The sequence below is a fragment of the Sorghum bicolor genome, chromosome 1 (assembly GCF_000003195.3).
Source record: "Sorghum bicolor cultivar BTx623 chromosome 1, Sorghum_bicolor_NCBIv3, whole genome shotgun sequence".
Lineage (NCBI taxonomy): Eukaryota > Viridiplantae > Streptophyta > Magnoliopsida > Poales > Poaceae > Sorghum > Sorghum bicolor.
In genome coordinates, this window is record NC_012870.2 from 70,644,245 (window position 1) to 70,657,987 (window position 13,743).

Sequence of the window (13,743 nt, forward strand, 5' to 3'; positions counted from 1 at the left end):
GATGATTGTTTTCAATTTTACTTACCCCTCCATCTATTAAAAGAATACAATTCTAGAATAGAATAGTAACATGTTAATAGTATCATTAACTATATATAAAAATCCGATACCAAATAAGTATAATTAAATTTATTATGAGATATAATTTTATAATATATTTATTTAATGTTATAATCTAGCTAAATTTTAGACACTTTAACTTAAACTGATCATAGATTAGCTATTTGGATTCCTTACGATGAAACCTACCTATCCTGATTCAAGTTCTCAACTTGGCACGAGTGGTCGTATTTTTCTAGATGTATCTAGAATTTAACGGCGCTATGCTTTTAGTGGTAGGCGATGTTCCCTCTGACAGTGAGGTTCGTGAATCTCTTGATCGGCCGACTCAGATGTTATGCTTTCAGTGATAGATGACGTCCCTCTTGATAGCAAGACACATGTGGTGATGAGCTTTTTCGTAGCCATGGCTGAAAGCATTGTTCGCTAATTTATTGTGAGAGAAAAACACTGCTAAAAGAGTCATGGTTTAAAGTACTATTCGCTGATTTATTATGAGAGGAAAATATCGTTGAATGGCTAGCAGATTCAAGAGATAATCTCAAGCGAACAGACTCTTCGTGAATATCGTAATCTGCTGACTCGGTCTTTCGGAGGTGCTTATAGGCATAAAGTTTAAGTGTGCGTGTGTTGTGAGTGTCTATGTTGTACTCCCTTAGTATAGGATTTAGAAGTTGTTTAGGACAGCGACATGGTCTCCAAAACAGAAAACACAACTTTAACTTCTTAATTTTATAAAAAAATTAGAAAAATGATATACATATATTTTTTATGAAAGTATTTTTAGAACAAATTTATTCATATAATTTTTATATTTACAAACTCAACAATTTAAAAGTTATACTGATGCTTTATATTTTTAATGTTTGATCCAAACTTTGTCCATTATAAATTCTATACGAGGTACTTTCTAATTTGTAAAAAAAAATTATACTCCGTCGCGTTTTTTTTAAACGGTGGTAGTATAAGGCCCTTCCCAAAAAATTTTACAAAATTTTTCAGATTCCCCATCACATCGAATCTTTAGATGTATGTATGGAGTATTAAATATAGACAAAAATAAAAACTAATTGCATAGTTTGGTCGGAATTGATGAGATGAATCTTTTGAACCTAGTTAGTCCATGATTGGACAATATTTGTCACAAATAAATTAAAGTGCTACAGTACCTATTTTATAAAATTTTTTTGAACTAAACAAGGCCTAATATCGCTGCAACGGCGCCGGCGCAGACAAAACAGTCAACAGCCGGGCAGGCGGAGACGCGGAGTGGGGCGCGCAACCTGTTGGGTTTCAGGGTTTGCCCCGTCGAGGCATCGAGGATGGAGCCGGGAGCCAAATCGGAAGCAAAGCAAGGTGAGGCGAGAGCGGGATCTGGTGCGGGGGCAAGCGGCAGCGGCGGCGGCAGCATCAAGGTGTATCATGAGAGGCAGAGGTTGCAATTCTGTCTCCTCCATGCTCTCAACAACCTTATGCAGGTAGATCCTATCTCTTTCTAGTTTCTACCATTATCTGTATCCCCTTTGACTTCATGTTCATGTTCTATTACCGCGCTGTGCTTATTACTTCCTTTAGATGTTCTTTGATCCCTGCATATCCTCTATAGTTCCAAATTGCCCATCCTCTATAGTTCCAAATTGCCCCTGGTGAGTGGTGGCTATCGATTTCCCCAGAGGGACAACTGGACAAGGGATTGATTGAGTTGCTTGTTGAAATTGTTAGTAGTTGGGCGTTGTGCTCCACTCCACTAGTTTATCTTATATTCATATATGGATGAATCGAATCCAGATGGTCACGGCATGTTTATCATGCTATTTGGACATTTGGACGCACATTTATGTGTACTGCTCATCCGTTTTGCACACTTCTTTTCCACCCGTTGAATAATGTCTGGCGAGATTTGCATGTGAAACATGAATTTATATAAGCCCGGGAGAAACAGATCATGTAGACTCGCTAACTCTATTGGTTATGTGTTAAATTGCAAAGTGCTTCAGAGATTATGTAGGCTGGATTACTACAAAAGTATGGACAAGTCAGAATTCACGAAAGTATATAAAAAAGTCACGATTCACGGAGATTTCACCTGCTCCCTGGGCACCTGGACTTGGATGTTCTTCTAAAAATGAAAAAAATATTATTATGATTTATGTGCATACAAATGGTTTTGCTCTTTCGCTTATATCAATATATAAGTTCACGGATCTCTGAAAACGGCAGTCCATTTATTTATTTTTATGTACTATCTTTGTTACTTTGGTGGGCCATATTTATATCTAACTTCTGCAGACTAAGTGTGTCAGTTATGTTTTCTGTGGTTCAGGAAAAGGAATGTTTCACCCGTGTTGAGTTGGATGAGATCGCTGGGAATCTTGTTCTCAATGATCCAAACAAGGGCCAATGGACTCCTCTATCATTCATTTTTAAACCTCACCACAATGTTATAACTGGGAACTACGATGTAAATGTTCTCATCACAGCATTAGAAGCTAGAAAGAAGAAGGTGGTTTGGCATGATCGTCGGAAAGGGGCATCATCAATTGATCTGAATGCTGAAGCATTGGTAGGCCTGATGATCAATGTGCCTGTCAGGAGGTTCAGGGGGCTCTGGACTGGCAGGCATTGGGTGGCAATTCGAAGCATTGATGGCGTCTGGTTTAATCTGGACAGTGATCTTTCTGAACCCAAGCAGTTTAAGGACAAAGAAAATGTGATTGGGTTCCTTGACAGTGTGCTCAGTCAAGGTGGAGAACTCATGGTCGTGCTGCAAGACGAATAACCCTATTGCCCCGAATCTCAAAGTCTACCAAAATAGGCTCTTCTATGTGACTTGCCATACTTTTGAGTTGTCATCTCAATGAGGTCACAGACACCTACAGCAGAAATTTCCTAAACCTTGTGGTTTAATTGCTGATCATAATGGACAGATTGGTAAATGGAAGGTTCAGTGTGCAACATATACACTTCATATGTTTCTGCTGACCCTTTGATTTATTGTTCTGCCCGTCTCTGTCATATATTGGATTGCCAGCCAGGTGTCTGCAGTAGGTAGAAGTAGAACATTGGCTTGCTAAATGATGAAAATAGCGAACTTCGATTCTCAGCAAGAATATGTTACTGTGGATTTGTACAGAACTAATGGGGAGGTTGCTTCTGTTGTAGTTATATGCTTTGGAGAAACAAAGTTGTCCTGGCATGTTCCTAGAATTTGTCAGTTCGTTCGTAAGTACTATTGGATATCAAGATATGTAACATTATCTATAGACTATACTAGTTGATACCCCTGGAATAAGCAGAGCTATCCCATCATCTTTCAATTATTACAAAGCATAAAAATATATTTAGCTGTAAGATCAATGTTGTTTAATGCATCATATTCAGCTAGGAAGGTGATGCTATTGAGCTTGTTATGGAGATGTTGTGGTGATTTAATAACTTTCCTTCCTCGCCCTTGCACCGCACTCATGCAATTTGATTTCAGTTGGGAAAGCAAAATAACCAAAGAAAAAAGGATGTAGTTTGTCTACTGTTTTCTTCCAAATTTCAACTTCAGACTCTGAAATGTCAGAGGAAACAAGAAAAGTAATTTGCTATCAATTGTAAGATTTGTCTGTACCCTTTCCTTGCAAAAACCGCTCTACAAAACTACCAAAGGGGTTCTTCATAAATTCATAGTTTCTGTTACTGTTTCAATATTGAACTGCAGCTTCAAAACATCACATAGTTACTCCCTCCGTCCTGAGTGTTATTCTCATCTAAGCCTGTACAGCGCCAGTACGTACGTACAAATCAGGGCAAAGCCTATCCCAAGAGAGATGGTAATTTGCCTCCTCCCTAAACCTTCCTTAGTTTAGGGCTCGCGTCTCAGCCTTGCCGCCACCGCCGCCGCCGTCACTTCTACCTCTATCATCGTTGATCCCCCTCCCTCTCCCTCCGGTTAATAAGTTCGATCTTCATTAGATCGAGTCTTTAGGGTTAGGATTTCTCTATGTAAGTTTCTTGGTTTTGGGGATTTATTTCTTTCTCTTCTCCGGCGACGTGAGATGGTAGGGTGGAATCGTTCTGTTGAAGATGTAGACAACAACTACGACGTCGACATCCTACCGATTTGACGATATGGAGACTTTTATTTCCGGACGGCGACATCAAGACGGAGATGGTGTCGCCGCCATAGAATAATTTTCTCTGGTCTCTTCTCTGTTTTATCGTGGTTAGATCTGGCCATAATGAAGGACTAGAGAGAATATGTTTTAGATCAGTCTTTCTCATTCTTCGGTGGAAGAAAGAAGAAGAAAAAAGACACCAGCAAGAAGAAGTTTCTCAACTCCGCCTACATAGATGTTGGCCATCATTTGTTGGGCATATGTTCTTAGGGCATTTGTCGAGTGTTTGTCTATGCTGTCATCCATACTGTAAAGCGTCATATAAATTTGGTTTTGAGATCTGGAGTTATTCATAGCTTGGGTATAATTTAGATAATTTTTTTTCTAGAGATTTGTGTAATCCAGAGTGCTTAACATACTCATATTATCTAATATACTTCTTCTTTCATCAGAAAAAGAGTGTTATTCTCATCTTTCGAGAAGTCATATATTTACAATTCTAATCAAATATATAAGAAAATATTAACATTTATGATGCGTAATTAATATCATTAGATAAATTATTGAATATACTTTCGAAATAAACTTATTTGGAGATATAAATGTTGCTAATATTTTTTACAAACCTAGTCTAATTTAAGAAAATTTGACAGGCACACATCCTATAATGACACTTCTTTTTTGAAATGGAGGGAGTATAGCATAATTGTACTTCCCAAATATTTGTGTCCATCATGGAGTATAGCATAATTGTACTTCACAGCTATCGGTGCCCCTCTTTCGCACAAAAAGAAATTATTCGTGTCCATCCGGGGTTCAGTGAGCCGGGTTGTGCTGCACCTGAGTTGGATTGCCCTTGATTTATTGGCACCCGAGCGTCGCACATAATTCAGTATTGAAGCCAATGACAACAAGCCTCTACACTGCACATGCGACAATACTTCGTAATTATTGGAGCATTTGTGTTAAACCTTCTGAGTTAGCAGATCGGCAATCTTAAGTGATGTCTAATGTACATGAATTGCATACAAGCCAGTCAGTCAAACTGTAGACATTTGAATGCAGCTAGCCACACAAACTCGCAAGCTGTTTGGGTACAATGTACAAATTCTTTGGTTATAACAGCAACTAGTTGGAGAGGGCAGCGACAGAAGAATCCGGAACAAGGAAGCCTAGTTAGTTTTGCCCATCTTCTTCCGCCAGTATGATATTGCAGTGCTGTAGTGCTCATTGCGAATTTTCTTCGAGGCTGCTCTCCAGTCACACTTCTCCATCTCTTCCCTGGCAGCCTTTCCAATGGTTTCTCTGAGATCTTTTGAATTGAGGAGCTGCTCTATCTTCCTCACACACTCATCGAGATCTCCGGGTGTAAACAAAAAGCTTGTCTTACCCTCCTTGTCCTTGGGTATTATATCAGGTATCCCTCCAGCACGAGCAGCGACAACTGGGACTCCAGAAGCCATGGACTCCAGCACTACTTGCCCGAGGGTCTCAGACTCTGAAGGCATTGCAAATACATCTGCACTGGCGTAAGCTTGTGAGAGCTCCTCGCCTTGGAGCATTCCAGTAAAAACTGCAGGCATGCCCATGAACATTTTTTCCAACTCAGCCCTGCATGCCCAGGTAAAACAGACAATGTAAATATTTCTATTTTTAAGATCAAACCATTGCAAGGGTCAAACAGATAACCCAAAACCCTAAAGTATAAGTTAGTTATCTATGGTGCTGCTACAACATGTGTGGTGTGGCTGTACTTTTACTCTTTTAGTGCATTATAACTACTGTACTTGGTATACATCTGTCCTGCATTGAACAGTTATGGCCTACTATTGGAAAAAAGAATTCTCAGGCCAACCCATGATTGAAATTATGTTTGTCCATTGTAATTTATAATAAAACAAATTGTTTACAGAAGGGTATTTAGCAGGCATGTCACGAAGATAAAATCATTTTGACAGCATGCAAGTAATGATATGTGATTGACATACGTATACATATCTCATCAGGTGCGCATCATACTAAAGAAAATAACATATAGCTAATGACTGAGGAATGTGCACCTGTATGGCCCGTCTCCAACAAAGGCAATCCTTGCTCCTGGGAGCCTCTCCATAACCCTGTATTTTGGCCAAAGTAAGCAAAATTCCTAATGATATGACAAAAGATACAACCTGCAGACAAGTAGCCCATGAAAGGTGCAACCAAATTGAAATGCTTATTTGGTTAAAAGCAATACGATATGCTGTGTATGCACAAAGCTAAATGGTCAAGCCAAAGTAAACTATGCTGACTTACGGAAAACTGACAATATACTAGGAAAATAGAGAGTCAAGCAATTTTAAGTTTCAGCAGCAACACAAACATGATAGTTCATTAGCGTCTGTAGGAATTATAGCCAAATAAAATATGATGAATGAAAATCTATACCATATGGATACTATGAATAATCACATCGAGTTAGTTAACTCGAGTTCATGCTGATGAGTGGTTACACTTCCTGTGTAAAGTTAAAAGGCTCACCTTTTCAGAAAATCCAAATTTTTTTCACGCCCAAAACGGCCCACATGTATTACCAATGGTTTTTCTGGTTCACCACCACTAATGGGAAAGGAAAAGAAATTGTGTCAGTCCATGCAAAGTTTCTTAACACTCCTATCATTAAAAATTGAAGCAAGGGGTGACACCTCAATCTGACACGCATTTCATGCCTCTGATATTTAGTATGAAAGCTTTCAGAATCTACACCCTTATTCCAAAGCCGTATTCTGTTTGCTGAAGAGGCAGGCAGGTTATGTTTAGCATGGATAGAGGGTCAAAAACTAAAAAAAACATTAATAATATTGTCACTACTAACCTGGTACCACTTTAGCAGTTTCAAAGTCTTCAGCAATAGCTGCCGAAGGAACCAGAGTAAGATCTGCTGATCTGTGGAGGCATCCTTTGAAATGAAAAGAGATTCAGCACACAGTAATGAAAACCATCAACTTTTTATAGACCACTTTTCTTTTGCTGAGAACAAAATAGGAGTGACAATATTGTGGCTTACTTATAAAACTCCACGTGGGCTCAAGTAACCAATTTAAATTATATCTTGGTATGTACCTGCAAGCCGTAACAGCACATGAATTCAAAACCACAAAAGCATTAACAGCCATGACATCGAATGGTAAAATTTGCAATGGAAAGAAATGATGCAGCCCAGCTGATGTCTACTAGGAAAATGAAAAATGTTCAATCATTGTTCTAGCATATCAGAGGCAGAACGTTTGTCCATTGATTTCCTCACACATACATCTATGTGGGAGCTCCCTTGTTTTGTATTGCGACAAAGATGTACTGGATCTATGTCCACACTCCACATGCACTATACCAATTAAGCTCTGCAGCATTGCACCTGAGGTTCTATGACCACATATGATTGACACAAACAGATTTGCCTCGTGGTATCACCGGCTCACCGCTCACCACAGGTTCATAATGCCTGCCCAAAACTATTTTTGAGTCTATTTCAGGACACACTTTGTTGAACTGATTTACTGAGAATTCTCCATACAGCCATAACGTTGTTTAGGGAACTCAGTATTCAATTCTCCCTGAAATGAATTTACATGCAGAACATTCTCCAATGTGGTATGTACATGTACAACAAGTAAATGACCCCTCACCAACATATTCACAAGACTATCAGTTAGTATAATCTGAATGGTCAACTGGCTAGACTTTTTGCACAAAAAGTGGCCAAAACATTGTTGATGATTATATGCAAATACACAGAACTTTAAAATAAAAAGTATTGACCTCACAGGGATCTGTATCCTACAATGATGACATCTCATTCTATGAAACAAATCGGGTGCTACACAAACAAGGTATAATTGAACTTCCAAAGCTGCTCACTACTTTAAACGTTTCAAAGATCTGTATCTAGTTAGATCATACATGCAAACAAACTCATGTTGCGACAAAAGAATATCATTTCAACAAGAGGGACTCACGCTGGAAGATGTGTGTGATAAGACATCACCATTGGAACTGATATCATCTTTGCCATAGCCAGAGCGCCGAGAACCTGTAATCACATAAGGTGATAAGCAAGGCAAAAACATTGGACGGAGTAATAATACCTTGGGTATGCATTGATTACCATAATTCCAGGTGAGGTCGCATGGATTATGTCCGGCTTGAATTTATTCACCTCAGAAAATATTCTGGGGCTCAATGCCAGCGAGAGTGGAACATTTTGGTACAGAGGACATGGAAAACTGAAAAGTGAGGGTTTTAGGAAACCGAAATTGGAAAACGACAAAATATTCCAAAAGTAGAATTATAATGCAATCCCAAAATTAGAAAAGGAGGGTTTCAGGAAACCGAAATTGCGAAACGACAAAATATTCCAAAAATAGAATTATTATGTGATCCCAAAATTAGAAAATTAAACATAACAAAATATCATGAATAATCAATTTCGGTGCGTGATGTGCATTTGTAAACAAGAATGCCAAATGACCACAAAGATCATTTACACCTTGTCTCTCCTTTGCTTCAATAAGGAAACACTAATCCATTTCAAAGTGAACCCAAAAGTGTGCTCTCAGTAAGGTTGTTATTACTATACATTATTGGTATTCCTAGAGAGGGTAAAGATAGTCTATGTTGGGTTGCAGATTACCTCCACGAGCCAATGACCTTTGCTCCATGGAACTCCTCAGGAGCTCCCTTGTGTGTAGTCACCACCAATACCTGAACCGAAAAGTGCAGTTGACGTGAATTGTGGGTAGAAATATGGTCCTGAAGAAAATCTCATACATAGGCCTGTTTGGCTGTTTGGATACAAGGGCTAATAAGTAGCTAGCTAAAAATTAGCCCAGATTAGCTCTAGTGCATCCAAACAGGAGGCCTAATAACTAATAAGTGATAAGTCTTCAACTAGTTGTTAGCGAACTAGCTAGCCAACCTTGGCTAATTTAAGCTAATTTTTAGCCCAACTAGTAACTAACTCTAGCTCATCCAAACAGGCCCACTAGAGCACTAGACGTGAATTCTAGAATAATAACGTGGTCTTGAAGAAACTCTCATACATAGCACTCTATTAGACAAAGAACAGAGTGTTTACCTCATCGCCCATCTCTCGTAGATGCTTGATGAAGTTCTGAAACCGATTCTTGTAGCCGGAAATGTAACTGCAAAACCCGGAAGCCATTGAATTACCAGTAATTTGTGTTTAGATCAAAGAAACGACCACAGGTTTGACCAATCATTATCTTAGTCGCCCAGTGGCCTACACGCCGATCCGATCTAGTCTAATCTGACCAGCAGCCGAATGCCTGGGAAGAGAAGGCGGAGACTAACGCAAAAGGCGACGGCTCGACGAAGAGAGCAATGCGGCGCGGCTTGGAGCTCCACTCGACGTCCGCCTCCTCGGTCTGCAACAGCGGCACCTGCGCCTCCCCTGTCTGCGACATCCTCCTCCGAAGCGAGCGATCCCCTGGCAGCAGTCCACCGCTCGAACTAGACGCAGCCTGCTTCGCTTATGCCGCTCGAGCGCGTGCCGCGGCCGCCCTTATCCTGCTTCCTCCCGCGTCGTCGGCTTCCCTCCGGCCCCCGTCCCAGCCTGCCGCTTGCCTTGCAACCCACGCGGGCAGGTGGTGGCGGCGGCGCGCGCAAGCAGCTTCACGGCAACGCGCGGGCGCGGGCGCGGGCGCACCCAGCAGCGGCACCGGGACACGCGCGGGGGAAGCGCGACGACGACGGCGGGGACGTGGTTGTGGTGGACTGGCAGTGGCCGTGTAGGGAGGAAGAGAGAAAAATACGAAGGAAGTGGTGGAGAAAAAATACGACGAACGAAGGCAAGGAACGAGCCGGGCCAAAGCTCGGCAGACGGGGAATCGAACCGATTCGCTCCAGCAGCCGATCGAAATCATGCGGGACACGGCCGTCGAGAATAACTGTCAAGGCAAAGGCCGCCGACCCGGCGTGGAATATGCTTTTCCCTGCCGCAGTGCCGGGTGCCGCGGGGTGGGGAGGCCCACCTGGTCCGGCCGGCCGCTTGGCCTTGGACGATTGGTCGTGTGCCTGGTGCGGCGTGCGCCCGAACAGACGCCAGCCAGGCAGCCAGTCCAGACACGGGACGGGCTGATGGGGACGCGCGGCGCGGGTGCGCGGGAGCAGGGCCTCAGCTGCGCTGCGGACTTGCCGATGCGGCGATGCCATTGCGAGGTACGGTCCGATGCCCGCCCGTGGCACGTGCCACCTCCTCTACCCCGCAGGCCGCAGCCGAGTAGTATGGCCGTTTTGGCTCATATAATCAGATTCTCGTTGAAAAAAATGTGAGAATCCCGATTAACATGATGTTGATTTCATTATTTCTGCTATTATTACGATCCGTCGTTTCAGAATTGTAGACTAACACGACCAAAAAAAATCCACACTATACGACAATTATAAATAAATATGACTGGACTATATGGTAGTAATACCACCACCTTGAAAAATAATAATTTAGTTTTGCCGACAATATGAACCATCAAACTTTGCAATTTCGTTGCTAATAAAATTTGGTTTTACCGTTGTGGAAGAAAACATAGATACATTATATAAATGCTTCTACGGATAATTTACTAATATTTATTCAATGCCATAAGTATTAATATTTATCTACATCCATTTCTGATCGAACTTAAAATAGTTCGGTTTTGTGATATACTCACTCGATTCTAAAATGGTTGCACGTCACGTTCTTTGAGAGTTATTTTTTAAAATAAATAACTAAGAAAATATACTGATTATTTTCTAATGTGTAGTGAAATATATTTTTATAGTAAATATATTACGAGATACAGATGTTAATGATATTTCTTTTAAAAAACTAGTTAAACGTAACAAAGTATGATTATTTATAAAAGGTGGCAAACATTTATTTTAGGGCTTATTTGAATACCAAGAGCTAATCTAGCTAGCTAAAAATTAGCTAGTCTATCTAAAACGAGGGCTAATTAATTAGTACTCCCTCCGTCCCAAATTATAAGTCATTCCAAGAATCTTGGAGAGTCAAAGTTTTTCAAGTTTGACCAAATTTATATAGCAAAATAATAACATTTTTAGTACCAACCAAGTATCATTAGATTCTTTGTTAGTTATATTTTCATAGTGTACCTATTTTATGACATAAATCTTTATATTTCTCTCTATATTTTTGGTCAAACTTGAAAATGCTTTGACTCTCCAAGATTCTTGGAATGACTTATAATTTGGAACGTAGGGAGTATATTTTTTAGACCCAGCTAATAATATAGCTATTTTAGGTCATTGTACGTGCATGTAGGCAGTTTTTACATAGTAAGAGCAACTCTAACAGCTTGAATATTTTTATTGTGAATATTATTTTTGAATTTGCATAGCAAAAACTAAGCTCCAACCAATATGTTATCTGACTTTGTAAAATAGGAAACTAGATATCCTTTGATTTTCGGCGGTCATATATAGTCAACCATGGACACTCACTATGTGACTTTATAAAATAGCAATATTGTTGAGGATCTCTTATATTTTTGAGAGTTTTTAATTTCATAACATGGCTAAACAATGGAAAGTGACTAAATTTTAGCCTTTATTTTTGGAGTTGCTCTAAGAGACATTTTGTTTTTCTTGTGTTACTGCCATGTAAAGTGCCAGAGGGATGGATGTGTCACCACCCAAAGATATCTATATATTTGATGCTTTCATTGGAGAATTACCGAAAGAGGAATCAGACAAAAAGTATCATAGTCATGGCTCATTCACCTTGACTGACTCCATGGCCAGTTTGATAGTGATCTAATTTCTTGAAAAATAGTTTTCTTCAAATTCTTTTAGTAATATTTCTCTAATAGAGTTTTTATTTAAAGTTGTATTTTGTTAGGCGATGATTCTGTTTCAGCATCCAAACCACCATCGTTAGTGGTCTCACAGAGTGTTACAAAAAGTTGTCGCAAGAAAAAAAGAGAGAGAGTGTGTTATAAAAGGCTTGGAGAAGTAACAATAACCTCTTAAACCTTTCCAATGTTCCTAATTGGCAAGTGGCCCCAGTCTCCACATTTATAACAGTTGTCCAAAACAGCTTGAGTAGTAATTTTGCAGGATGGCATAGCAGCTTGCGGAGGCAATTCGAACAAAAGGTTGAAACCACCATTCAAGAGCGTGTTGGGGCAAAAAAACAGATTATACTAGAAAAAGACCATGTAGAAAGACTGATTCATTTGGATCGATATGAGGACCCAACTCTCTATTGCATTGCCTAGCAAAAACTGCAAACCTACAGAGTATATGACGTAACAAGAGTAGCATGCCATGTAAGATTGATGGCTTTAAAACTCATGTATCTATGTGGCTTGTCACTTTATTTTGAGGCTAACATTGATGTTAGCGTGAGTTGTGGTTGCCCTTGTAACAAAAGCTTGAAGACACCACTAATACATACGTCATGGCAGGATTAAAGCATGTGGCAAAAGAGAAAAATGCTTTTTCCTGAAGAGATGCCGAACATGAGACGGTCAGTTTCTTTACGAGCACCTACTTACAATCTGCAGAAGTTTCACACGCAGTGGGTGTGGAGCTCATGTCTGGTTTATCTGTCTTCAAAGGGTATATAGGCGTTATTGGAAATAGTATGAAGTGGCGGCGCTAAGCGACAAGCAAGGCCACGCCCCCCGTAATTTATGTAACCAACAGGCATGTTTATTTGTCTTCTCCGTTGATGTGATATTATCTATTTTCTCATCACATGCATGTACTGTCTACTCCCCTTTGCCCTTTATTTACCGCAATAGATCTATCCGCAACTACTAAAAGCGAACATTTGTTTACCGCTAGCTGCTGGACAGGTAGTTTACAAAATCCCTGATGCAATCGCACCTCAGAAAATGACAGTGGCCGTCGCAGTCACTGCACGTGGAATCGTTGGTGTGGTGGGGTGGCCGGATGAGAGCCGAGAGCCACCCTCACGTGGCAGTGTTCATACGAACGTACCTTTGGTTCTCTTTACTAAATTTTAACTAGCTAAAATTATTTTAGATATTTTTAAATGACTAATAAAACTAAACTATTTTAATATTTTTATCAGTGTGTTTACTAATAAAGTAACTAAAGTTTAATTGGCTAAAATTTAATAAAAATAACCAAATATGTCTGAAATGAAAAAAACATGCGTAAAAAGAAAAGAAATCGGAAAAATATGTTATGGCACTGGGATCCTTGTGTTTAAACACTGAACAACAGAACTACAGGAGGAGCAGCAGCCGACGTCGCGGTCACCGTCCGTCTAGCTGATGGTGAGCGATAATGCCACCCGGGCCGCCGCGAACGCATCATCAGTCGCCGCCCCGATCAATCGTTCGACAGCAGCGGGGACCGCATCGGCATGGATCGCATGGATATGGATCTTTCGACCGGGAATTGGAATTCCGAGCTACGCCGGCAGCCGGGAATCGGTGAGCCTCGAAGGAAGCAACACCGACAAGTGGCTTTATCCCCCTTTTTTTTCTTCTCAAAACGAATCGTTGGAGTGGCTTTAACCTTTGGTCCAAGTTCTTGAAAGGATAGCGTG

General features: G+C 40.4%; 2 protein-coding genes across 2 annotated transcripts; one reads left to right on the forward strand and one right to left on the reverse strand.

Annotated features, from left to right (window-relative positions):
- On the forward strand, positions 1,193-3,506 carry LOC8078806 (josephin-like protein). Its single transcript, XM_002465459.2, has 2 exons — positions 1,193-1,538; positions 2,384-3,506. The coding sequence occupies exons 1-2, from the start codon at positions 1,383-1,385 to the stop codon at positions 2,837-2,839; spliced, it is 612 nt and encodes a 203-aa protein (XP_002465504.1). The 5' UTR covers positions 1,193-1,382; the 3' UTR covers positions 2,840-3,506.
- On the reverse strand, positions 5,094-10,107 carry LOC8054289 (sulfoquinovosyl transferase SQD2). The gene is made up of 11 exons (XM_002468089.2): positions 9,513-10,107; positions 9,277-9,343; positions 8,833-8,903; positions 8,308-8,425; positions 8,159-8,232; positions 7,210-7,265; positions 7,018-7,101; positions 6,848-6,935; positions 6,684-6,761; positions 6,224-6,280; positions 5,094-5,774 (listed from the first exon to the last, which is right to left on the reverse strand). The coding sequence occupies exons 1-11, from the start codon at positions 9,623-9,625 to the stop codon at positions 5,336-5,338; spliced, it is 1,245 nt and encodes a 414-aa protein (XP_002468134.1). The 5' UTR covers positions 9,626-10,107; the 3' UTR covers positions 5,094-5,335.

Bases quoted from the DNA above. Each gene is read 5' to 3' on its own strand.
- LOC8078806 (XM_002465459.2), top strand. From the start codon at position 1,383: ATGGAGCCGGGAGCCAAATCGGAAGCAAAGCAAGGTGAGGCGAGAGCG. The intron at 1,539-2,383 runs GTAGATCCTATC...TCTGTGGTTCAG, and splicing joins CTCTCAACAACCTTATGCAG to GAAAAGGAATGTTTCACCCG.
- LOC8054289 (XM_002468089.2), bottom strand. From the start codon at position 9,625: ATGTCGCAGACAGGGGAGGCGCAGGTGCCGCTGTTGCAGACCGAGGAG. The intron at 9,344-9,512 runs GTTAGTCTCCGC...CGGGTTTTGCAG, and splicing joins GTCGAGCCGTCGCCTTTTGC to TTACATTTCCGGCTACAAGA. The intron at 7,266-8,158 runs GTGAGTCCCTCT...TACGGCTTGCAG, and splicing joins TATCACACACATCTTCCAGC to GTACATACCAAGATATAATT.